Genomic DNA, 27,208 nt, shown 5'->3' on the forward strand with positions numbered 1-27,208 from the left:
GAGAGGGGAAGATATCTGATATCTACAAGGTTATGCAGGAGGCGGAGGAGGCGTCAGTAGAGGAGCTGAAAGCTAAGTGGGAGGGGGAACTGGGGGAACAGATCGAAGACGGGACATGGGCTGATGCCCTGGAGAGGGTTAATTCTTCCTCCTCGTGTGCGCGGCTTAGCCTCATCCAATTCAAGGTGCTGCACCGGGCCCACATGACTGGGACGAGGATGAGTAGGTTCTTTGGGGGTGAAGACAGGTGTGTCAGGTGCTCGGGGAGTCCAGCGAACCATGCCCATATGTTCTGGGCATGCCCGGCACTGGAGGAGTTCTGGAAGGTGGTGGCGAGGACGGTGTCGAGGGTGGTGGGATCCAGGGTCAAGCCAGGATGGGGACTCGTGATTTTTGGGGTTGGGATGGAGCCGGGAGTGCAGGAGGCGAAAGAGGCCAGTGTGCTGGCCTTTGCGTCCCTAGTAGCCCAGCGAAGGATCTTGCTACAATGGAAGGATGCAAGGCCCCCAAGCGTGGAGACCTGGATCAATGACATGGCGGGTTTCATTAAGCTAGGGAAGGTCAAATTCGCCCTGAGAGGGTCGGTACAAGGGTTCTTTAGGAGGTGGCAACCTTTTCTCGACTTTCTGGCTCAACGATAGGGTACGGGGACAGTAGCAGCAGCAACCCGGGGGGGGGGGGGGGGGGGGATGGGGGGAAGGGGGACGGAAAAGGTGGGGGCGGGGGGGGTGCGGACGATGACTTTGTTTGTTTATTTAATTTAAATTTACTTTTAAGTTCTTCTGTTGTTCATTGGGGTTGGGGGGGTGGGGGATGGGATACATGCGTCGATACGGTCTGGGGGTGATACAGTTATTATGGGTTATTTTGTTGCATTTCATTGTTTGTCGTTACGTTTTATATTTTCTGTAAAAAAATTCCAATAAAAATTATATTTTTTTTAAAAAGAGGCTGGTTACGAGGGGCCAGCCCTCACGCAGTCATCTCTCCGCCCTTGCCATTGTACAATGTAAATTGGGTGCAGGGCGATAAAATGAGAAATGAAGAGACGACACCATGTTCACAGAAAGATAAAGCTTTATTGATAGGGGTGGAACAGGTCGCTGGGATAACACAAAAGCCACTATTCTCAGGCCTCGTGGGCTCTTGTTCAAGCAAAACGAGGGCGGTGAATAGGGGGAGAGGCCGAAAATGAGAATTGTGCCAGGCACCAAACAGTTTGCGATGGAACCAGCTCACTCCCGTAGGCGAAATCGGGACCTTGCCGTAGCATGGTGAAGAACCACTTAAGCCCTGTTTCCATGCAATTAACGGGAGCCACCCCATATTCAACGGCCTCCAGTCATCCAGCGGCCCCCTCCCCCAGCAAGTGTTCACACTGGCGCCGATTAGTACTCCTTTTGAAAAACGTGAAGCTGGCAGAAGGGCTCCTGTGGGGAGCTGAGGAGGTGAGTAGCCATCTTTGCTCACAGGCAAAGTACTCGGGGTGCTGGGCTTGCCACCCCAGTGCTTGGCAGAGGGTGGGGGACCCTCGGCTGGGGGGGGGGGCACTTTGCACGTGTGGGCCGCCATGCAAAGGAAGAGAGGGGAAGAGAGGAAGGCGTTGGGAGGCAACCACGCACAACACCACCATGCCAACCCCTGGATCGTGTGTATCCATTCTGGGGGCAACCCTAGCCCCTGTCCACCTGTCCCACTGAACACCCATAAGCCCCACCGAAAGCCGAGGCCTCTGGCCGTGCGGCTGAAGGCTATTGCTAATAGGGAATTGGCAATCGTGGTTAAGTGAGCACTTCACACAACCCAAGTGGATTCCCTTGGGAGGGCGGGCCATGTAGCATGTGGGAGTCATTACCTAGCATCCCAATCAAACCCCGATGCCTGGACACTGTGCCTGAACACTGCAGGAGGCAACACCACACACGCAGCAGCCAACATTCAAACACCCAGTGGATGGGACACAGCTCCAGGGACATGTCCAGGGCCAGAGGATGGGTGGGTGCTCACGGAGGGGGAGCGCCTAGAGAGATGGACCAAGGGTTCAGAGGTCAGGCCGCATTGAGGAAGAAGGTAACAGAGGCGTCATACTGCTTGTGGTCAAGGATTTTTAATGTGTCACAGGTATCCAACAATGCCCCACTCTCCCGATGGTGCTGCCTCACTCTCTCTACCACCCTCTCACCCCCTACCTACCCTCCAATGCCCTCTCTGCCACCCCTTCCCCCGCCCCACGGTGCTCTCAGTGATCCTCAATGTGCTTAGCCCTCCTAGCTCTACCACTACGTCACAGTATGTCCCCAGGATGCACATCTGAGGTGGAGGCTGCTTACGTCCCATGGCCTTTGATGCCCCTGGCAGGCATCCTCTGGGGCCTCAGGGTCCCAGCGCACTTGCCGGTGGCACATGTACAGCTGTGCTGCCCTGTCCCATGTGCTGACTTCGAGACACAGCCTTAGCAGAGGGGTGGAACTCAGAGGAGCTGGGACGGGTCAGGGTAGGTACCCAGCGCCTCTCCTCCCGCTCGGTGCCCACAGGGCCCCGGGATTCCCCTCAGTATGGAGGGGCAGCTGACTCGAGTCCCGGCTGCCCCTGCATCATGTGGCTCTGCCGGCCCTGGCGGCTTCCCGATGTCAGTTGTTAATTTTAAATCTGAGATAGATAGGTTTTTATTAAGCAAAGGTATTAAGGGCTATGGACCAAAGGCAGGTATATGGAGTTAGGTCATAGATCAGTCTATGATCTCACTAAATGGCAGGACAGGCTCGAGGGGCTGAATTGCCTACTTCTGTTCCTATGTTCATGAAACTTCACAGGGTCTAGAGTGGGACAGAACATACACAGGAATGGTGACGGTGCATACCCAGGAATGGTGACGGTGCATACCCAGGAATGGTGATGGTGCATATCCAGGAATGGTGACGGTGCATACCCAGGAATGGTGATGGTGCATACCCAGGAATGGTAATGGTGCATATCCAGGAATGGTGACGGTGCATATCCAGGAATGGTGGCGGTGCATACCCAGGAATGGTGACGGTGCATACCCAGGAATGGTGACTGTGCATACCCAGGAATGGTGACTGTGCATACCCAGGAATGGTGACGGTGCATACCCAGGAATGGTGACGGTGCATACCCAGGAATGGTGACTGTGCATACCCAGGAATGGTGACGGTGCATACCCAGGAATGGTGACGGTGCATACCCAGGAATGGTGACGGTGCATATCCAGGAATGGTGACGGTGCATACCCAGGAATGGTGACTGTGCATACCCAGGAATGGTGACGGTGCATACCCAGGAATGGTGACGGTGCATACCCAGGAATGGTGATGGTGCATACCCAGGAATGGTAATGGTGCATATCCAGGAATGGTGACGGTGCATACCCAGGAATGGTGATGGTGCATGCCCAGGAATGGTGACGGTGCATACCCAGGAATGGTAACGGTGCATACCCAGGAATGGGGACGGTGCATACCCAGGAATGGTGACGGTGCATATCCAGGAATGGTGATGGTGCATACCCAGGAATGGTGACGGTGCATACCCAGGAATGGTGATGGTGCATACCCAGGAATGGTAACGGTGCATACCCAGGAATGGTGACGGTGCATATCCAGGAATGGTGACGGTGCATACCCAGGAATGGTGACGGTGCATATCCAGGAATGGAGACGGTGCATACCCAGGAATGGGGACGGTGCATACCCAGGAATGGTGATGGTGCATGCCCAGGAATGGTGACGGTGCATACCCAGGAATGGTGATGGTGCATGCCCAGGAATGGTGACGGTGCATACCCAGGAATGGTGATGGTGCATGCCCAGGAATGGTGACGGTGCATACCCAGGAATGGTGACGGTGCATACCCAGGAATGGAGACGGTGCATACCCAGGAATGGGGACGGTGCATACCCAGGAATGGAGACGGTGCATACCCAGGAATGGTGATGGTGCATGCCCAGGAATGGTGACGGTGCATACCCAGGAATGGTGATGGTGCATGCCCAGGAATGGTGACGGTGCATACCCAGGAATGGAGACGGTGCATACCCAGGAATGGGGACGGTGCATACCCAGGAATGGTGACGGTGCATACCCAGGAATGGTGACGGTGCATACCCAGGAATGGGGACGGTGCATACCCAGGAATGGTGACGGTGCATACCCAGGAATGGTGATGGTGGTGTCTGGGACATTGTCTGGAAGATATGGGGCAGGATTCTCCAATAATGGGGCTATGTCCCCACTCCAGAATGCAGAAAGTCCAGATTGATTCTAGCTGAAGGGGGCTAGCAGGGCCCTGGAGTACTGTTCGCAGCTCTGGCTGCCGATACAGGGCCCTGCACTTCCGCGCATGCGCACGGCGGCGGCCGCCCTGCGCGACATGCGGACTCACACCGCGGACCGGCCCCGAAAATATAGGGCCCCCCCCCCCCCCGAGATCGTACGCGCCCGCAAATCGGTGGCCCTCGATCACTAGCCTGGCCGTCCATGAGGCTCCCCCCCCCCCTCCGGTGAAGGACACCCCCCCCCCCCCCCCCCCCCCCGCCCGCCCACCAGGGTGGCCGCGAACTGGCCGAGTTCCCAACTGCGTGGTCCTAACCATATTTTGCCTGTCAGGAATTTGGCCAGTTTTCGTCTGAGAGTCGCCGCAGGGGCCTTTGTCAATGGTCCCCTACCCGCGCCCCGTAGACCGCGCACGCACGATTCGCGGCAATTCTTCAGGGACCGGAGAATCCCGGAAGCGGTGTCGGACCAGATTTCGGGTTTGACGTCCATTCCCTGCCCCCGCACCAATTGTGATTTTGACGCAGAGGCTTGAATAATCCCGACCATGATTCCATGAGTATGATTATGTCAAGCTCTTAGTTAACCAGTCTGTGAGACAGTTCTCCAAATTCTGGCAAAAGTCCCCAGATGTTAGTAGGAAGGACTTTGCAGAGTCGACTTGTCTGAGTTCCCTGTTTTTGTTTCCGGTGTTGAGAATGATGCAAGTTAGTCCATTCGGTTTCATTTCCTTTCGAAGGCTTTGTTCTGGTTTGTTGCAACTGAGTAGTTTGCTTGGCCATTTCAGAGGGCAGCTAAGAGTCAACCACATTGCTGTGGTTCTGGAGTCACATGTAGGCCAGGCCAGGTAAGGATGGCAGATTTCCATCCCTAAAGGACATCAGTGAACCAGATGGGTTTTTACTACAATCAGCAATGGTTTTCTTGAGGGGAGGTGGTGGCATCGTGGTATTGTCACTGGACTAGTAAACCAGAGAGCCAGAGTCATGCTCTGGGATCCAGGGTCAAATCCCACCACTGTAGACCAATTATGGATGGGAGGGTCCCATGAACCACCAGGGACGCAAGATTTCTAAGTGTGGTAGCGAGCGGGAACTGCCGCGAGCTGCCTGGCGAGGCGGGCACCGTTATTCACTGGCCCCACGGCTGTCTCGCTGCAAATGAAGATTCGCCAGCCGATTCGCTGGGACCAGCCTCCTGACCCCGCTAATAAGGTCGAGCAGCACACTTAGATAGCAGTTGCACAGCTCACAGCCAAGGCGCCAAGGCAACCGGCCCCAAGATTAGGAGATGCAGACCTGGGGATGCTCCTCGATACCATGGAGGGCAGGAGGGATGTCCTGCTCCCCCGAGGGTCCTGGAGGGTGAGCCAGAGGACAGCCAGTGCTGCTTGGGACGAGGTGGTGGCGGCCATGAGCTCGGGGAGTGTGACCAGTGTCTCAAGAAGGTCAATGGCTGACACCAGCCAGCATGGGTGAGTTGACACCAACGTCCCCCTCCCCGCAGAGACCTTTCCGCCTCCTTGCGAGCATCTACCCCCCCGAAACGTCCATGCGACCCCTAACCCTCTCTTCACCCCCCTCCTTTCAACCCTTCACACCTCCCCTTCCCCCCTCCCACCCACCCCTCCTACCACTGTGAACCGCGCCTGCAGCTAACGATGCCCCCTCTGTGTCTCCGCCGAAGAATCCCACAATCGCCAGGAATTGGCCCAGACTGCCAGAGGGGTGCCGGACATACGGATCCTCACCATCTTCGAGGAGCTGGCCCTGCAGTTGACTGGGGTGGCTGAGGACAGAGTGGTCACCAATGTGGAGGTCAGCACATGCCGCAGAGGTGAGACCTTACCCAGAGGATCTACCACACGTGGGTTGTTATTGCCTTACTTTTTAAAAATAAATTTAGAGTACCCAATTCATTTTTTCCAATTAAGGGGCAATTTAGCGTGGCCAATCCACCTAGCCTGGACATCTTTTGGGCTGTGGGGGCGAAACCCACACAAACACGGGGAGAATGTGCAAACTCCACACGGACAGTGACCCAGAGCCGGGATCGAACTTGGGACCTCGGCGCCGTTAGGCATCAGTGCTAACCCATTGCGCCACTGTGCTGCCCCCATTATTGCCTTACTGACTGACCCATACCTCCCACTGACCACATGTCCATTCTCCCGCAAGTCCTCCAGCCGATGGCACCGCCCATCCAGGGCGGGCCGCTCCCTTGCCTCCTGTGAGAGCTCCGAGGATGCCACGATCGACATGGCACAGCTGTCATCCCCACCCTCTACCAGCACAGATACACACACCTCGATAGGGAACGTTAATGGTTAGGCTTCTGGGTACAATTGATGAGCACCACACAGTTGCAAATGCACATCAGGTGGAGGCAGGAATGTCCAGGCGAGACAGCAGTCGGAGGTCTGCTGGATCCCAGGACCCAGCTGGGTCACAGCCAAATGCTGAGCCTCTGGAACAGGGTTACCAAAATACCGTCCATAGCATTCAATATCTGTGAGGAATTGGGAGAGGACATTAGACTGGCAAACCGAGGTGGCTCCCACCAGGGAGCCCTCAATTCCCCCACTGATATCCCCCCCTTCCCCCGACCCAGAGCGCCCTGCCCACGCACACCCATCCGCAGCGGCCCTTCCTCACCGGACCACGGACCCCGCACCCCAGACCCCCGCATATAACATCACCTGGACAGGGAGCTAGCCCCCTCCCTGTTGCACTCACCCACTCTCCGGCCATGGACATGTCTCCTGGAGCAGTGTCCCATCCGCTGGGTGTTCTGATGTTTCGTGTGTGGTGTTGCCTCCTGCAGCGTTCAGGCACAGTGTCCAGGCATCAAGGTGTGATTGGGATGCTAGGCAGCTGATCCCCACATACTACATGGTCCGCCCACCCACAGGAATCCACTTGGGGTGTGTGAAGTGCTCACTTAACCACGGTTACTAATCCATTTTAGCAATCGCCGTCAGCCGCTCGGCCAAAGGCCTTGGCAATCAGTGGGGGTTATGGGTGGTCGTTGGGTCAGACAGGCAGCGGGTGTGTTGCCCCTGGAACAGGTACACATGATCCAGGGGTTGGCATGCTCATTTTCACTGCTACCTGGCCTGGGGCCTAGTGATGACACTCTCTGCCATCCCCTAATTCACTGATCATGAGGCTTTGAGATTGGAATCTGTATTTCTTATCTTATCTGCAGTCAGGCTGTGGTGTCGGAGTTTTGAGAAGATGAGGTGGGATTCCAGTGCTAGGGACAATGTCACCAGTGGACAGATTCTTGCTTGTTCCTGAAGCCCAGGCAACCATCCTGGAATCCTCAGCTACAACAGGTGCTGGATCAGCAGGTGGAGCCAATGGAGATTTTGGCACGGGGTTATCAACAACGCCCTCCTCCAAAACAGGCTCAGGCTTTACTACCTCCGTAGGTGACTCTGCTTCTGGCTCTAGTTCTAAGGGTTCTATGTTCCCTCCCGGCTTCAGTCCTCCCTCAAAGGTTAGTGCAAGTGCGAGCATGTGTGTGTGCATGAGTGAGAGAGTTAAAGTGAGATGACAGAGTGAAATGACAGCATGAGCGTGAGAGAGAGTACGTCTGTAAGTAAAGGTGTGTGAGAACCACACTCACACACACATGTTCAGGCTGAAAGGCAACTGGCTTCTGACCCGCTCTTTCACATGAATTTGATTGAGGCCAGCTCACAGTGTGGCCAGAGGCAAGATCAGTGTTAGTTAAACCCAACTCCTTAGCTCGGCCCATGTCCCACTCGGTTCTAGTCTGTCTCATTCTAGCTCTGCTTCTAAGATGAAAAGCCGAGAATATTTTATTAGTTAGCTCTTCTGCTTGCCACTTTTTCAGGTTCATTTTTATGAATTACTATTTTTTTAAATGATCAATTTATTGCTCTTACGTTGATTTTATTTTGCTCAGCAAGTTGTTTATGTTTTCTTCATTCCTTAGCTGTTTTTGAAGTTTATATCAGCTTGGCTATGGGCTTGGTAGATTCTGGAGACAGCCTTCAGTACTACTGCTGGAAGGTTATCAGTATCCCAGTATGCACTGCAGTATCCAGGGCCTTCAACCATTTCTTGATATCCCATGGAGTGAATCGAATTGGTTGGAGACTGAAATCTGTGATGTTGGGGAGCTCGAAGGATGCAGAGATGGATCATTCACTCGGCACTTCTGGCTGAAGATTGCAACAAATGCATCAGCTTTATCTTTTGCACTGATGTGCTGGAGCTCCGCCATCATTGAGGATGGGGATATTTGTGCAGCTTCCTCTTGCAGTCCACCACCGTTCACGGCTGAATGTGGCAGGACTGCAGAGCTTAGGTCTGATCCATTGGTTATGGGATTATTTAGTTCTGTCCGTTACTTGCTGTTTATGTTGTTTGACAGGCAAGTAGTTCTGTGATGTAGCTTCATGTGCTGGTAAAAAGGAAGGACAGGAAAGGCAGGATTTGGGAGCCATGGATGACCAGGGAAATTGAGTATCTTGTCAAAAAGACAAAAGTTGCATACGTGAGGTACAGGCAACTAAAAACAGATGACGCACTTGAGGAGTACAAAGAAAGCAGAAAAGAGCTCAAGCAGGGAGGCAGGAGGGCAAAAAGGATCATGAAATGTCCTTGGCAGAGAGGATTAAAGAGAATCCCAAGGCATTGTATACGTATATTAGGAACAAGAGGATGGCTAGAGAAAGAGTTGGCCCACTCGAGGACAAAGGAGGGAAATTATGTATAGAACCAGAGGAAGTAGGTGAGGTATTTAATGAGTATTTTGTATCGTTATTCACAAAGGAGAGGGATACGTTGATTGGTGGTGTCTCAGAGGGATGTGTAAACACTTTAGAACAGGTCATTATTACGGGGAAGGAAGTGTTAGGTGTGTTAAAAAGCATTAAGGTAGACAAATCCCCAGGGCCAGATGGCATCTATCCCAGGTTTCTGAGGGAGACAAGATGAAATCACTGGGCCTCTGACAGCAATTTGTGTGTCTTCATTGGCCACAGGTGAGGTCCCAGAGGATTGGAGGATAGCCAATGTTGTACCGTTATTTAAGAAGGGTTGCAAGGATAATCCGGGTAATTATAGGCCAGTGAGCTTGACGTCAGTAATAGTGAAATTGTTGGAAAAGATTCTCAGAGGTAGGATCTATGCACATTTGGAAGTGAACTATTAGCGACAGACAGCATGGTTTTGTACTAGGGAGATCATGTCTCACTAATTTAATTGAATTTTTTGAAGAGGTGACAAAAATGATTGACGAGGGAAGGGCTGTGGATGTTGTCTACATAGATTTTGGTAAAGCATTTGATAAAGTCCCTCATGGCAGGCTGGTGCAAAAGATTAGATCATATGGGGTCAGGGGTTAACTGGCTGGATGGATCAATAACTGGCTTGGCCATAGAAGACAGAGGGTAGCAGTGGAAGGAATAGAGATCTGTAACTAGTGGTGTTCTGTACGGATCAGTACTGGGTCCTCTGCTCTTTGTAATATATATGAATGACTTGGAAGTAAACGTAGTGGGTCTGATTAGCACCTTTGCAAATGATACTAAGATTGCAGGAGTTGCGGATAGTGCTGAAGATTGTCAGAGAATACAACAGGATACAGATAGGCTGCAAAATTGGGCAGAGAAATGTCAGATGGAATTTAATTGGACAAATACAAGGTGGTGCATTTTGGTAGATCCAATTCAGGTGGGAGCTATAAAATAAATGTCAGAACAAATAGGAGCATAGAGACACAGAGAGATCTGGGCGTGCAGGTCCACAGATCCTTAAAAGTGGCAGCACAGGTGGAAATGGTGGTAAAGATAGCATCCGGCATGCTTGCCTTCATAGAGTGGGGTATCGAGTATAAAAGCTCGAAAACTATTTTTACAGTTATATAGAACTTTGGTCAGGCCACATTTGGAAGACTGTGTCCAATTCTGGTCACCACACTACCTGAAGGACATGGAGGCTTTGGAGAAAGTACAGAAAAGAGTTACCAGGATGTTGCCTTTAATGGAGGATATTAGCTAGGAGGAGAGATTGAATAAACTGGGATTGTTCTCCCTAGAGAGCCGGAGCCTGAGGGTTGACCGGATAGAAGTTTAAAGAAGTATTTGCGGTATAGATAGGGTGAACAGTTCGAGGCATTTTCCCAGGGCGGAAATGACAATAACAAGGGGGCACAAGTTCAAGGTGAGGGGGGAAAGGTTCAGCGGAGATGTGGGGGGGAAGTTTTTTACACAGAGGGTGGTGGTGGCCTGGAATGCACTGGCAAGTGATGTGTTTGAGGCAGCTACGTTAGCGATCTTTAAGACTTATCCCTGGATAGGCACATGAACAGACGGGGTATAGAAAGATACAGGCGGTTGGTCTAGATAGGACACGTGATCAGTGCAGGCTTGTAGGGCCGAAGGGCCTGTTCCTGTGCTATTGTTCTTTGTTCTTTAATCTAGAGACAATGTTGAAGACTCCAAGGGATGCTGATAATGGTGCCTGGGACGTTATTGGTAAGGAATGATTCTGTGAGCATGACTATATCAGGCTGTTGCTTGACTAGGTGAGACAGCTCTCCCAAATTTGGCACAGGCCACAGATGTTATAAGGGGGACTTTGCAGGGTCGATATGGCTGGATTTCCCATTGACATCTCCAGAGCCTAGATTAATGCCGGGTTGTCCATCTTTCCTTTTTATTGACTTTGGTTTGATACAACGTAGTGGCTTTCTAGGCTGGTCTTTTGAGAGTCAACCACATTGCTGTGGATCTGGAGTCACATGTAGAGCAGGTCAGATGAGAACTGTAGCTTTCCTTCCCTAAACGGCATTATCAGACTATGAATTCCAGATATTTTAATGGATTCACTTTCCACCATCTACAGGATTCAAGTCCAGGTCACCAAAATATTACCCTGAGCATCTGGATCACCAATAAAGTGACAACACCACTGCGCCACCACGTCCTCTGGATCACCAATACAGTGACAACACCACTGCGCCACCACGTCCTCTGGATCACCAATACAGTGACAACACCACTGCGCCACCACGTCCTCTGGATCACCAATACAGTGACAACACCACTGCGCCACCACGTCCTCTGGATCACCAATACAGTGACAACACCACTGCACCACCACGTCCTCTGGATCACCAATACAGTGACAACACCACTGCACCACCACGTCCTCTGGATCACCAATACAGTGACAACACCACTGCGCCACCACGTCCTCTGGATCACCAATACAGTGACAACACCACTGCGCCACCACGTCCTCCGCATTTTGAGTGGATGCAAATAAACTAACCCTTTGAGTTCACTGTACCTTGTGTTTGATGTGGAGTTATTAATAGACAATTGGATCACACCAATATTGAACAGGAAACAAATCACAAACTCCTTTCTGTTTATGGATGAGTGGTGGAAGGCCAAATCAGTATTGTTTAAACCTCTTTAAATCCCTCCTGTCCTCAATACAATGTTGATGGCAATTTGCTTTGGAAGTTACATCTCCAGTTTAGCTCCAAGTTGAGAAAAGTCTGGCACTCCTAGATTCCTTTACCGTCATAGCGAGAGCACAAGAACTCGAATCATAGAATCCCTACAGTACAGGAGGCCATTCAGCCCATCGAGTCTGCAGCGGCCCTTTCTCCATGAGATCACTCTATGTAGGCTCAATCCCTGGCCCCTAAAACCCCACCTAACCTTTGGGCAATTTTAGCATGGTCAATTCACCTAACCTGCTCATCTTTGAACTGTGGGAGGAAACCGGAACAGTCGGAGGAAATCCTCAGGACATGGGAAAAATGCAAACGCCACACAGTCAGAATCAAACCGGGGTGTCTGGTGCAGTGGCACGGTGCCGAAACTTGTCTTGGGTGGTAACATAGAACAGGATTGACCAACCTTTAAACACAGCATCTGATATTTAATTCCATGAATTGTGATGGAAATTAACATCAGGCACGGTGTGTAATGGACAGCCAATCCAATCCTGTTGCTTTGTACTATTGCCTGCGTTGAATTTCGATGCGAAAGCCTCAATTTTCTTGTGTAATACATTAACAGCAATCTTCAGCAACCCCACCCCAGTCTGAAACTGTCTGGAATGACCTGCTGTCAATCTCAGCTGAGCAGTGTTGCTAATGGTCTGTGTTGGGCTGGAGGATGTTCACGCGCCAAATTGCTGTTTCGGTACGGCTCCTGGAACGCACATGTGCTGCTGACAGGTGAGAGCAAGTTGTGGTTTGGCTGTGACTCCTTTGCCAGTGTCACAGACTGAATATCCCCACTGACATTAAATAGTTGCCGCTGTGGCGCTCAGCAATCTGAGCTACCCTACAGCCCTCTCACTCTGACCCATTCATTCCTCTGACCACATCTTCAATCTGATGACAGCGGATTAGCCCTTTGCGTTCACAGTGAATGCCACTCACGCGATGTTTAGAAGCGGGGGGGGGGGGGGGGGCGACCAAAATCTGTGGAACTTTATGGCACCAAAATCGCCAGGGATAGACAGAAAAGTGATTGAGGAAAACATGGGAATCAAAGCCAAAAAAAAGTTTCATAATATTTTAAGATAACAAACTTTAATAATTGCTTGAGTTAAACATTTTTAATAATCTAAGTGTTGTTTTTAAATCTCGCGACGCACAGTCGTCAATCTGCACAATTTGTCAGTAAGAAATGAGAATATAATATAATACAGAATAAAATGATTGTAATATAGTAGATGAATAATAATGCAACATACTTTCCTGTAGCTTGCAACATGAAATCTGTTGTGTTGCAAGCTTTTTCTACATTATTTATATTACACATAATAACTTTTATTTGGTGGTGGATAATCGTGCAGGATGTGAACACAACCCGACATTGACAATGCACCAAATGTTTACAGGCTGTCCACAATTTCCATTCTTGTTGTATTGTCTGATGTTGGGGGACTCTCGTCTCTCGTGGACTGAGCCATCTGCTCAAATACCTTGGACATGACTGAAGAGCGGAAAGCATCCCGCAAGTTCCGACCAGCAAATGCGTAAAGTACAGGGTTAATGCAGCTATTGATGAAAGCTAACGTGCCAGTAATGAACGATCCCAGCACAGAAACGTCTTCCAGAGTCTCCGCTGCATCCGAGCCCGGCTCGACCATCACGGAAGCAAGTTCCACCACATTAAACACATGGTAAGGCAACCAACAGATTACAAACGCTATCACGATGCTTGCAATTATCATCTCGGATCTGTTTTTCTTCTGAAAATTCATTTGGCCCACTCTTTTTGCCACGCAACCGTAACAGATAACCAGCACTGAAAACGGAACGACAAATCCTACCAGGGTTTCCAGTACCAGGCATGCAATTTGTTGGGCTTTGGAAGCATATTGACGACCTGAACAGTGAAGAATGCCATTGAAAATCTCCACATCTCTGACCAAAAGGATGGGAACAGCGAAGAGGAAAGCCAGTAACCAGGCAATAACTACCGCTTTGCAAACATACTCTTTCCTGCGCCACTGCAGTGAAGCAAATGGGTATATTACCGCCAAGTAGCGGTCTATGCTCATCAGCGTGATGAAGAACACACTGCCGTACAAATTGCAATAAATAAGGGAGGTCAGGATCTTACACGAAGCTGCTCCGAACACCCAACTGTTGCTGATGGAATAGATCCACAGAGGCAACGTGATCAGGACAACCAAGTCAGCGACCGCCAGGTTGAGGATCAGGACAACAGTGAGGGATCTCTGTTTCATCCTCAACAGTATCACCCAGATGACAAATGAATTGCCTGGGATTCCAACAAAGCAGGTTAACCCCAGGACCAAGCTGCCCACCGTCTGAACTGCTGTCCTTGTCCCATTGTCTGCTGATTCCATCCTTGGTATGAACCCAGCCAGCAACACTTCAGGGGGGTTTTGTGTGAATTCGGTTCTGTAATGAGTCACTAAAGGAGGTGGCAGATGTGAGTTGCTATTTCCCCTGCAATTATGAAATGTCAGCACTAAACACACAAAATACGCTTCCTTTATTTCTGCCAATGGCTGGATTCAGTGATCTGGGGATTGGGAAGTGGGACATTGGACAACTTGGTTGTCTGGCATTTTTGGATGAGAACATGACAGAAATATTTCAGTCAAAAGACAGCATTGCTTTCAGTATCACAGTGCCTGAAACTAAAATATTTCCAAGATTTCAACAGAATATGAGAGTCCTTTAAAAAGAAAAGAATGACGCCAATAGAACATAGAACAGTACAGCACAGAACAGGCCCTTCGGCCCTCAATGTTGTGCCGAGCCATGATCACCCTATCAAACCCACACATCCACCCCATACCCGCAACCCAACAACCCCACCCCTCCCTTTAACCTTACTTTTATTAGGACACTACGGGCAATTTAGCATGGCCAATCCACCTAACCCGCACATCTTTGGGCTGTGGGAGGAAACCGGAGCACCCGGAGGAAACCCACGCACACAGGGGGAGGACGTGCAGACTCCACACAGACAGTGACCCAGCCGGGAATCGAACCTGGGACCCTGGAGCTGTGAAGCATTTATGCTAACCACCATGCTACCCTGCTGCCCCAATAATAACCTTTGAACCACAATCAGAGTTGCCAAGCCAACTCACTGTAAGCTGGACAACCCAGTGCCATTTACAACCCAATTACTGGTTAATGCCAGGAATTACATTGGTAGTATATTAGTTAAAATGGGGGTAGCGTCCCTGGTTCTACGCCAGAAACTCTGGGTTCAAGTTTCACTCTGAGACTTGATGGCTGTTTTGTTATGCTTCTTCATGTAGCATAAGCTGCTTTGTTGATGTATACTCTGACAAAGGAAGGTTGATGTATACTCTGACAAAGGAAGGTTCAGACTTGGAGATAGGTTTAACACAGTTATTGAACAGTTGACAATTCTACTTGAGTTCGACTCTCCTGCCAGTCTTATTATAGAAACTCAATCTAACTAACCAGTCTGCTCTAATCCATGCGGTGTGTGTGATGCTTCCTGATCTGCCCCTGTCGCTCCGAGTGTCACCTGTGGAAAGAGAAAGATCATGTGTGCCCTGTCCTTTTATATGGGTAGCCCCCTTGTGGTGGTGTCACCTCTGGGTATGTCTTGACTGCCCGTTGGTCATGTCCTATCTTACTGGCCTATTGGTTGAATGTCTGTGTGTCATGATGTCTCTGGTGCTCCCTCTAGTGTTTATTTAATTCTAGTGTATCTACATTAACCCCTTGTGTATTTACAGTGATGTATATCACCACAATGGCCAAGGAAGGAGCGTTTATAATGCGGACAACAGATTGGGTTGCTAAATCCAAGCTGGCAGGCGGTAAGAGCGGGAGAGACTCCTGGAAAGTCATGCTCGATGCAGATTGGTGCCCCTGGTGACTGCAAGTGACCGATTCCAGGAAAACCTCGCTATGATAATGAGTGAAAGTTTGCCTTTTGCAGCACAAGGTATGTGTGGGAAAAGAAACAGCAATTCTCAATTGAAATAATTTATGGCACAAGTTGAAAAAAGGCATTTGTTGTTATCTTATTCTGCACTTGCAGAAAGACACTCTCCGAACAAAGCGGTAATACCTGGCACAGTAGCACAGTGGTTGGCACTGTTTCTTCACAGCGCCGGGGTCCCAGGTTCGATTCCCGACTTGGGTCACTGTCTGTGGGGAGTCTGCAAGTACTCCCTGTGTCAGCGTGAGTTTCCTCCGGGTTCTCCAGTTTCCTCCCACAGTCCCAAAAGACATGCTGGTAGGGTAACTTGGACATTCTGAATTCTCCCTCCATGCACCTGAACAGACGTCGGAATGTGGTGACTAGGGGATTTTCACAGTAACTTCATTACAGTGTTAATGTAAGCCTACTTGTGACAATAAAGATCATGAATAAAGATTATCAATTAATAATGACCCAAACGTATTTCACAGTTAGGCTGTGTATCGTGCTTTTATTTCAATCTTCCCATTATTTCAATGGTAACATGGGGCAGGTTATTCTCTTCAATGCCTGGCTTCAAATAATTTGACCACACCCGCTCATGATCTTCCGCCTATCAAAGCTCGTGGATGAGCAATTATGGACCACCAATGCTCAAGGTGAAATGGCACTCAGCACTCTTGTACCAGGGCATTGAACAGGAAAATCTGAGCCTGTTACTTCTGTGTGTTCTGTGCCAAAATCTTGTGCTGCTTTGTAATTGCTTTACATGTAGCAGGACTAAGTGAGGTGCCTGGACTGCTTGGTATCAGCAAAGAAATTTTATTGAAGTGACTGTACTATATCAAGCTGGGCCAACGGTACTGCCGAGTGATTTGAATAGCTGATTTTGCCCAACCTTTGGCACATCCTTTGTCATTTTCATACTGGCTGGGTCAGCTAAATGTACCCCTGACTAGGGAGGCAGCAGTTTCACCTATTCACCCATTCCTACTCCAGCCATGTCCCTGCTCCTGCTTAGTATGCCTGGTGATCTGTGTGGACTCCAGGTATCATGGGTGTCTCTCTCCCTTCCCAACACAGGCTGTTGCTCCTTCTACTACAGTCTGCTTTATCCACTGTTAACATGTGTGAAGTGATTTTAAGATCCCAGTGTGCCAAGGTTTTAACCACTGCAGGAAAAGTTGCCGGTGCTATTCAGGGAGAATGGTGATGAATAACAATCATTTATTATTTAAGTTGGAAATTGGACAATGTGCAGCATACAATGCTGCGTTTGGTGGCAGAGAGATATGTAATCGGGCAGGAGAATGGCAAGTGACAAACTTCTCCCCCTTCCCATCTCTGTCCCGATAAGTCTTGGGCAGGGAGGATTGTGTTCAGCTTTTCTGCCCACTGTCAGTTGGGGCTCTGAAATGAGCTAACAATGCTGACTAAATGTTAAACCCCAAAACAAGCCCTGTTAAACACATTTCCGGCAAAACCCAATACAGCATTGCGCAATGCACAGCTGTTAGTCTCTGATTGACCAGCAGCTGTCGGGGAGTTGGGGGGGGAGGGGGGTAGAAGGACAGCATTTCAGTGTCTAGGATACTTGATCCCAGGTAAGGCCCATCACTGCCCAGATAAGTGCCTCATTGGCATTTAATTTAGCAGTTCTTCCAGGGCAACCCCTCTGTCACCTCCATTAAATACCACTCAATCCATATTACGTGCCCATTTGTTCGTCATAGCAAGTGTCAAATGCAAACATTTTCTGTTAGATTCCGACAGGTTCTTTAGTCATTCGGCAAAATTTGGACTTCCGCATCTCCGAGGCATGAGGGTCATCTCGGCTTTGGGAGTACCCAACAGGACAAAGTCCATGATGCTTCACTTCTGATAGCATCAGGAGATCTTGATGTTCAGAGAATCCAATGATCTGTCCTCACGCTCAACAGTTCTCAGCAAGTATTGAAAAAGCCTTTTGCAGTCATTGCCCCCACTTTAAACAACTTTGTGGGTTCTTGGAATGCCTGTCAGGCAGGCCTCCTTCATAACAACATCTGTACTTGCAGCTCACTGCCAAAGCATTCAGTAAATGTGGATTATGAGCTGCCAACAGAAGCGTATCAAGGTCCCGTCGAGATGGGAGCTACACCTGAGCTGATAACTACTCCGTTCCAAAGTTCTGGGAGCCATATTTGCTTGTTGAGATGTGAAATGGTTCTGTTCAAGGTGGCCATAATCTCAAATAAAAATCCTATTAACATTGTGCTTTACCATAGTTCTATATTTACAGCACGCGGTCAATTTTCAAGCCAGGGTCCAAGATATGAGAAGAAAATTGCTTCTATAATGGGCATTTGATCTGCCCATTATAGAAATTCTGTCCCTGCAGGCAGCTTACAAAATGTTTGTGTGCGTCAACGTTAAGTCGACCAGAACAATTTACATAGCGTGTCGCACTGAGGGGGGAAATCATCAAAGTTTCTGTGCCTTTGTTGTTGACATTCTCACCTCAGGCTAAAAGGATGCGGTTTTAAGTTTTATTTTAGTAAGCACAAAACCGACATTAGCACCTCAGTGCATTACTGAGGGAGAGCTGCGCTGCTGGAGGTGCCATCATTTTGGCTGCGGTATTGAATTGAAGTCCTGTTCTGCCCTCTCAGGGGGATGTAAAAGACTCAAGGGCACCACTTCAAAGATGAAAAAAGCATTTCTCTCCTGGCATCTCGGCTGATGATTAACCTTCAAGGTGGATTATCTTATTGGTGTAAGTGGGATCATCATAGAATCCCTACAGAGCTGAAGAGGCCATTCAGCCCATCGAGTCTGCACCGGCCCTTGGAAAGAGCACCCTGCGTGCTGTGCCATGGGTTGCTGCATTTCCTGCACTGCGACAGTGACTGCACTTCAGAAATGCCGTTGTGTGCAGGATATTGTGTACAGGATAGAAAATATTGAGACAGTTGCAATTAAGAAAGGGGAAACACACAAACAGTGTACAGGATAACCTAATCAACAAATGGTGTGTGTGTGTGGGGGGGGGGGGGGGGGGGGGGTGCATTGTCACATCATCTGATGGTCTCAAAGCACATCAATCACCCCGTAGACACATTATGCAGAATTACTGTACAGGAACACAATTATCAGCCCAATGGAGGTCATTGTGCTGTGGTCTTTGTCTATTTAATACCATTACATTGTGACTGATAATGAAACCACATTTCAACTATACTCATTTGAACCTCAGTGGAGGGCTGCCTGGATGTCCAGCATTACCCCCTCCCTCCCACATTGCCTCTTTTGTGCCTCTCCAGCCCTTTCTACGCTCCCCCCACATGCCCCCCCCCCCCCCCCCCCCCCCCCCAGGTTACATGTTCTGGTGGTTCCTCCTTGTCTTTCTTTTCTTTTTCCTCTCTCTTTTCACTTTAACTTTCCAGTTTCCCTGCCTACTCAGTGTTGCTGGCCTCGAACAGGTTCTGGAACAGACCAACAAACTGACCCCATGTATTTAGAAAGCCTGCCTCCGACCCTTGGATGGCATATTTAATCTTCTCCAGGTAGAGAAATTCCAAGAGGTCAGCGAGCCAGTCTGCAGCTGTGGGTTGTGTTGCCGATCGCCAGCCGAGCAGAATTCTCCGGCATGCGATTAGGGAAGCAAAAGCTCGGGCGTCGGCCCTCTTCCCCATGTGTAGCTCTGGTTGCTCTGATACCTTGAAGACTGCCACTATTGGGCATGGCTTCACCCTCACCCCCACAACCTTAAACATTCCCTCAGAGAAGGCTGTCCAGAACCCAGCTAGTTTGGGGCATGCCCAGAACATGTGGGTGTGGTTGGCCGGGCCCATCTGGCACCGTTCACATTTATCCTCCACCTCCGGGAAGAACCTGCTCATTCGGGTTCTGGTCAGGTGTGCTTTGTGCACCACTTTGAAGTGCATGAGGCTGAGCCTTGCGCAGGAGGAGGTGGAGTTGGCCCTGCTCAGTGCTTCGCTCCAGAGTCCCCACCCCACTTCTGTCCCCAGTTCGTTCTTCCATTTTGGTCTGTAGTCAGTAGTCTAAGTTTATTGTCCAAAATAGCCAAATCAAGGGAATTAATAGTAGATACTCCTGCTCCATATACTGTTGCTGCATCAATCACTAATCCCCTTTTAACTCGGTCCTGCCTCTCGTCCATTCCTACCTTCCTTCCTAACAGTCAACGGGTCAAGTAGAGATAAAGGGCGGATTCTCCGACCTCCCGCCCTTTTACTGCCAGTCCCTCCGGCATAGATTAGAGCAGGTACTTACCAGCGGGACCTGGCTCTGCGGGCGGCGTCTGGGATCCTCGGAGGGGCGTGGGGGGATCTGGCCCTAGGGGTTGCCCCCACAGTGGTCTGGCCCTCAATTGGAGCCCACCAACCCGCAGGCAGATATCTGTCCTCGGGCACTTTATTCCTCCACGTCGGCTGCTGTGGATCTCCGCGATGGCTGACGCGGAGATGAACCCCGCCTGCGTATGCGCTGGGATGATGCCAGCTCATGCTGGTGCTCCCGTGCATGTGGCAACTCACGGCGGAGGCCCTTTGGTGCCGTTTGGCGTGGCGCTAAGCCCCTTCCATGCCGCTAGCTTGGCACAAACCACTCTGGTGCCGGCCTAGCCCCTGATGGTGCAGAGGATTCCGCACCTTCGGGGCGACCCGACGCCTAAGTGGTTCACGCCACTCCTTCGTGCCGAAATTGCCCATCCCGCCGATTACCGCAGAATCCCGCCCAAAGTCTTTTAAGTTGGGGAGAGCGCCACTATGGCAGTTGGGTTCCAGCTCTGTCCACCACCACAGGTACCAATTTGTGGTGGATGTTATCATACAGGATTTTCCCTGTGCGTTTCAGGACTAATCCATTTTGTGGTCTGGGAGTGGCTTCAGGACAACCAGAATGTGGTGTCTCTGGTGCTGGCTTTGGCTTTGGTCCTGATCTCGTATTGGGCAAAATTACCCTCTATCTATGTCCCAGGGCACTTCTGCCAAAGTTCCAATCCTTTCTCAGGGCTATTAGCGAAACATCAAATTGTGGGACACCCATTATTTGAAAAACCCCACCAATCCCCTTTTATGGTGAGGCTCAGGTAGCATTCGACTGAGCTTCCGTTTGGCTTTTTATAAAATAGCCTCTGATTATTACACCCAAACATTATACTTTTATTGGGGTGTATCATACACCATCCTCACATTCCCCCACGTCAGGTGGAGCAAACCATAAATAACCTGGATATAAAAGCCATGAAATGGAGATGCCGGCGTGAGCACAGTAAGAAGTCTTACAGCACCAGGTTAAAGTCCAACAGGTTTGTTTCAAACACAAGGACAGCACAATGGTACAGTGGTAGCACTGCAGTCTCATGGCGCCGAGGTCCCAGGTTCCATCCCGTCTCTGGGTCACAGTCCGTGTGGAGTTTGCACATTCTCCCCGTGTTTGCGTGGGTTTTGCCCCACAACCCAAAGATGTGCAGGGTAGGTGGATTGGCCATGGTAAATTGCCCCTTTATTGGAAAAATGAATTGGGTACTCAAAATTTATTTTTAAAATGTTTGTTTCAAACATTAGCTTTCAGAGCACTGATCCTTCCTCATGTGAATGAAGAGGTGGGTTTACAAACATATATAGTCAAAGTCAATGATGCAAGATGATACTTTGAATGTGAGTGTTTGCAGGCAATTAAGTCTTTACAGGTCCAGACCTATTACTGCAGACAGACACCAAGGCAGAGCACATCACGCTTCTGTCTGAACTCCTGGAACTTCTGAACTCAATCGGATGTGAGGTTAACCCCAGAAAGGCGCAACTATTGGAGAATCAAGTGATGTACCTGGGTACAGTCATCACACACGGCAAACGTGAGATCGAGTTCAAAAGAATTGACTCGATCGTCGAATTGCCCCTTCCCCAAAATGTTTCAGCCCTCCGGTCATTTTTAGGACTGGTTGAGTATTGTCGGAACCATATCGATGGTTTTGCGACCAAGGCAGCCCCACTATCAGACCTCCTTAAGAAAGGAGCCCCTTGGGAAAGGCTTCCGCAGCATACAGAGGCTGTGGAAGAGTTAACGAAAGCCCTTAGCGCAGCACTTGCACTACAAGTTCCAGACCCGCTCTCCCCCTATGCAATTGAGGTAGCTAGCACAGATCTGACCCTCTCGGCCGTGCTCCTTCAGGAACGGCACGAGCAGCTACGACCAGTGGCTTATGCCTCCAGACTGTTAGGCCCAGTAGAGCAAGGATTTTCAGCCTGCGAAAGGTACCTGCTCGCGGTATTCTGGGCTGTACAATACTTTTCTTACATTACCGGACTCAACCCCATCACCATTTTGACCGAACACACCCCCACACAGTTACTTTTAGACGGACGACTGAAGGACGGTTCAGTGAGCCAGATAAGAGCAGCTAGGTGGACACTTCTGTTACAAGGACGGGACATAACAGTTAAACGGACCAGGACACACACATTTTTAGCAGACAACCTCCAGTACCCAGGACAACCCCATGAATGCGAAATAGTAGCACCTCTACACAACACAGGAACCTTCATTGCTAAGACGCCCCCCAGGAAGATAGGGAATTCAATCCAGAGCCCCCAGCACACAGACACGTGTGCCCCCTTGAAGATATATGTGGACGGTTCATCCACAGTTTTAGATGGCGAACGCATTACAGGATGCGGTATTTATGTGGAAGATGCGCAGGGACGCGCACTAGAGGAGATAGCATTAAAGTTACCCGGTCACTTAGGCGCGCAGGCAGCAGAGCTCGCGGCCATAGCATACATAGTGGACCACCCAGATTTGTTCCCCAGCCCAGCAGACATATTTTCGGACAGTCTATATGTTTGTAGCAGTTTAACAGATTTTCTACCAACTGTGGAGGACAAGAGGTTTTGTCTCTGCGGACGGGAAGCCCCTTCCATCAGCCCCATTACTCCGCCATATCCAAGAGAAGGCAAAGGATAGGACATAGAACATAGAACAGTACAGCACAGAACAGGCCCTTCGGCCCTCAATGTTGTGCCGAGCAATGATCACCCTACTTAAACCCACGTAACCCGTAACCCAACAATCCCCCCATTAACCTTATACTACGGGCAATTTAGCATGGCCAATCCACCTAACCCGCACATCTTTGGACTGTGGGAGGAAACCGGAGCACCCGGAGGAAACCCACGCACACACGGGGAGGACGTGCAGACTCCACACAGACAGTGACCCAGCCGGGAATCGAACCTGGGACCCTGGAGCTGTGAAGCATTGATGCTAACCACCATGCTACCGTGAGGCCCATCAGGACGTATGGCATTATCAAGATTAGAAGCCACCATCGATCACCCCCCCCCTGGAAATGTGAAAGCCGACGCACTGTTTAAAGCAGGTTCCAGGCGAGGTCGTTTTTGGACACCCCCAGCTAGCGCACCAGCTAACGCGCCTGTGAGTTCAGTTCTGGTCTCACAGACAGACATAGAGGATTTAGTACAGGCACAGAGGCAGGACGAAAATCTCCGGGAGATTTTAAAAGGAAACTTTGTGGCACAGTACAGCAAATTCAAACACGCTTTGACCACACATGAGGACCACACATCAAAGACAAGTTGTATGTGATCATAGATCATAGAATTTACAGTGCAGAAGGAGGCCATTTGGCCCATCGAGTCTGCACCGGCTCTTGGAAAGAGCACCCTACCCAAGTTCAACACCTCTACCCTATCCCAATAACCCAGTAACCCCACCCAACACTAAGGGCAATTTTGGACACTAAGGGCAATTTATCATGGCCAATCCACCTAACCTGCACATCTTTGGACTGTGGGAGGAAACCGGAGCACCCGGAGGAAACCCACGCACACACGGAGAGGATGTGCAGACTCCGCACAGACAGTGACCAAAGCCGGAATTGAACCTGGGACCCTGGAGCTGTGAAGCCATTGTGCTATCCACAATGCTACCCTGCTGCCATGTGATTCCTGAGAAAGACAGGAATCAAATGATTGCCTTATTCCATGATGGTCATGGACACCAAGGGTTCGACCCTATCACAGCCCACCTTAGGCAGCTCTGTTGGTGGCCCAATTTAAGAGACGTTGTAACGCACTACATAGAGAACTGTTTGATTTGTGCACAAAATAACCCGGAAATGTATTCAAAGAAGGCACAACTCAGCCACACTCGACACGTTAATGTCCCCTGGACTAACCTCAAGATCAATTTTATAGGTCCATTGCCCCCTTGCAGGAATGGCTATAAATATGTTCTGGTGGTCATAGACACGTTTAGGAAATGGGTACAGGCGTTCCCATCTCGTACAAACACAGCAAAGACAGCCGCAAAGATCCTAACCCACCACATTTTTACTAGATGGGGACTCCCCAGAAGTATCGAATCAGACCAGGGATCTCATTTTACAGGACGGATCATGAAGTACGTCCTCACCATATTCGGCATTAAACAAAATTTCCACATTGCGTACCATCCCCAGTCAAGCGGAATAATGGAACGCATGAATCGGACTCTAAAATTGACCCTTAGAAAGATGGTACAGGAGAACAATTCAACTTGGGATTCAGTGCTTCCATTCGCACTTATGTTTATAAGAAATACTGTTTCATCATCAACAGGTTTCACCCCACACACACTCATGACCGGACTACCTATGAAAGGATCTGAATTCCTTTTAGGACTCGACATGACCAGCCCAGAAGTGACGGCCCTCACATACGAGACAGCAGTAAAACAATTAGTTGAAACTGTAAGGTCGGCTCAGTTAGCAGCCACAGTAAAATTGGGTAAGAAACGGAAACAGCAAGGCTTGTTTCAACAGGACTGTCCATACCACAGAATTTCAGGTTGGGCAACAGGTTATGCTATCTGTTCATAACCCCAGCACGTTTTTGGCCCCAAAATTTTCCGTCCCGTACTCAATTTCGGACAAAATCAGTCCGTCAGTATACAAGATAAAGTACCCCAACGGGAAGACTGCGTGGTTCCATATTAACCAGTTAAAGGCATATGGAACACAGCCCAACCACTCGCACCATGTCCTGCTAGACGCAGCAGAACACCAAGCCCCGCCCACAAGAGACACATTTCCACCCTCCCCCTCACAGACTAGTTCCTCATCAGACTCGACCTCGACTCCGCCCATTGACTTCAGACCACGCCCCGAAACGGCCACAAGCTGCCAAAGCAGAGACAGCGACTGTGACTTTGATGACAGCCACAGCACGCCTCTCTACTGCCCTGATACCACAGACCCCACACACACCAGCTACGACCCCGACTACAGTGATTTAGATATCACTTATATTAAAACTCCAGACCCACACCCAACCCCTCCGCCCAACTATGACGACCCCGAAGACGTTCATACAAATTTAGACCCCACGGTTTGGCACAAGGCCAATTCTTGGTGACTTGTCCATAATGACGAAAGTGACCCCCGGTCACATAACGCTAAAATCGCATGCCTGATCCAATCAAGGGTATGGAGTCCGGGAGAAGAGGATGACTCTGAGTCTGACTCCCGACACGGCAACCCCTTTGCGACCCTGTTCGCAGAGAATGAAGAGAATTGAGGTGTCCAGATGATGTAAAAAGAGGAACCGCTTGAGAGATAAACGGTGTCCTTTCTGATGGAACCTGCACGCATGTTGGTGATGTTTGTATGTTTGTTTGTTAAATGTTTGTTTTTTTTTAGATTGGCCACTCGGTTTTCAGCTGAAAAGCTTGTGACCACCTCACATGCACGTTAAGTTTGTCCGCAGATAACTCTGAGAACTTGACTCAGCTGCAATGTCTGGAGCCCAACTTAAGGCTTCACCCTTCACTCCACTAGGAGCATCTTGGCTCCCCCTTTTTTTTGGGTGCCCCTCTTCTGGGAATAGAGGTTGCAAATCCACAATGAATACATTCATGCTCGTTCATTCCAGGTCGCTCAGGCAGTGGAGAAATGGCATTGAGGACCCACCCTGTCTGAGGACCCCCCCCCCCCCCTGGTTAGCTAAGCTCGGGTACAGCACAGCACGCCCTACCCAGGGATTCCATTCAAATCTTACCCGTCGCGGCCCATACGCAACTCATTCGGATATCTCATTTCTAAAGTTTGGTTTCATTTGTTTTGTTTGAGGTAGCCCTTCGGTTGCCATTCCTTATGCTATTTACATCCAGGAACATTGGGATGGTAAATCACAAAACCTGCGAGACGGCACGCAGTAGCACAGTTGCTAAGTGTATGCCTGGTCCTAAATAATTGAAAAAAAATTTTGAAAAAAAAAAATGAGCGGAGTCACAGGGTGTGACTTGGCCATTCATTTAAGGGACAATTGGAATGAGAGGACAGATACACTAACATTAAAGGTATTAAACGAATCATTGACAGATACTATGCTTGATCCCATAGCTTTTGGACGTTCAAAGGAGGGATCAGAGCAAGATCAGCAATACCAAAGGACAGAAGGAAGAGAAGAAAGAAGACCGAGGTGAAGAGATATATGTTTTTAGTTATTGTTTTTATATCTTTGCGCGCGGACGCAAACCCTTTTCCCCCTATGACCCCCGCCGTTAATGTTTCCCAAAGACCAACTACTCAAAGCCCAGTAATGAACAGCGATGACCAGACCTGGTGCACAAAGTTTATGAGTTGGTACTCCCTTTCGTATGTTATTGAATCACTTTTGGTGATAGCAGCTCTCTGCATCGTAGTGCAGACACTTAGGTTAAGAAAATGGAGAAGGAGAGCCTCCCGCTCTTGTGCCTCGACCATATACAGAGTACAATCCCCTATTTTCGGGTTCCACCAATCCCCCCAACCCCTTAATGTGTAATGAAGGATTTAATTTGATTTGATGTTGTAAAGAAAGACCTTTTCTGATGTTTTGTAATGTTCTGAGGTCGACTGCCAAGCCAGAAATGAAATGTAATAATGATAATATTTTAAGGATAAGAAGTTAGAATGTTTAAATGTGTAAGGGAGTGTAGTTTACAAAGGATAGTTAGAGGTTTCCTAGTAATGCATGTCCCCTTTGACATAGCGCCAACCAGAGACTGTTAGATAATAATTTTGTGCCATAATTGAGGAAAGTGTAGAGGCCATGGGACTCGCTGAGATATGGGAACACAAAGTTTGGAACAATATTGGAACATTTCGAGGCCTTTTCCCAGGGCGGAAATGACAATTACAAGGGGGCACAAGTTCAAGGTGAGGGGGGAACGGTTCAGCGGAGATATGCGGGGGAGACTTTTTACACAGAGGGTGGTGGTGGCCTGGAATGCACTGCCAAGTGATGTGTTTGGGGCAGATACGTTAGCGACCTTTAAGACTTATCCTTGGATAGGCACATGAACTGATGGGGTATAGAATGATACAGGCGGTTGGTCTAGATAGGACACGTGATCTGTGCAGGCTTTTAGGGCTGAAGGGCTTGTCCCTGTGCTATTGTTCTTTGTTCTTCGATCTGG

At 49.5% G+C, this 27,208-nt stretch overlaps 1 protein-coding gene across 1 annotated transcript; it reads right to left on the bottom strand.

Moving 5' to 3' along the window:
• Window positions 1-12,863: 12,863 nt before the first annotated feature.
• Window positions 12,864-14,257, bottom strand: LOC119971346 (leukotriene B4 receptor 1-like). Its single transcript, XM_038806759.1, has one exon. It carries the CDS (start codon window positions 14,172-14,174, stop codon window positions 13,191-13,193), a length of 984 nt encoding a protein of 327 aa, XP_038662687.1. The 5' UTR covers window positions 14,175-14,257; the 3' UTR covers window positions 12,864-13,190.
• Window positions 14,258-27,208: the final 12,951 nt, after the last annotated feature.

The sequence above is a fragment of the Scyliorhinus canicula genome, chromosome 9 (genome assembly GCF_902713615.1).
Source record: "Scyliorhinus canicula chromosome 9, sScyCan1.1, whole genome shotgun sequence".
NCBI lineage: Eukaryota > Metazoa > Chordata > Chondrichthyes > Carcharhiniformes > Scyliorhinidae > Scyliorhinus > Scyliorhinus canicula.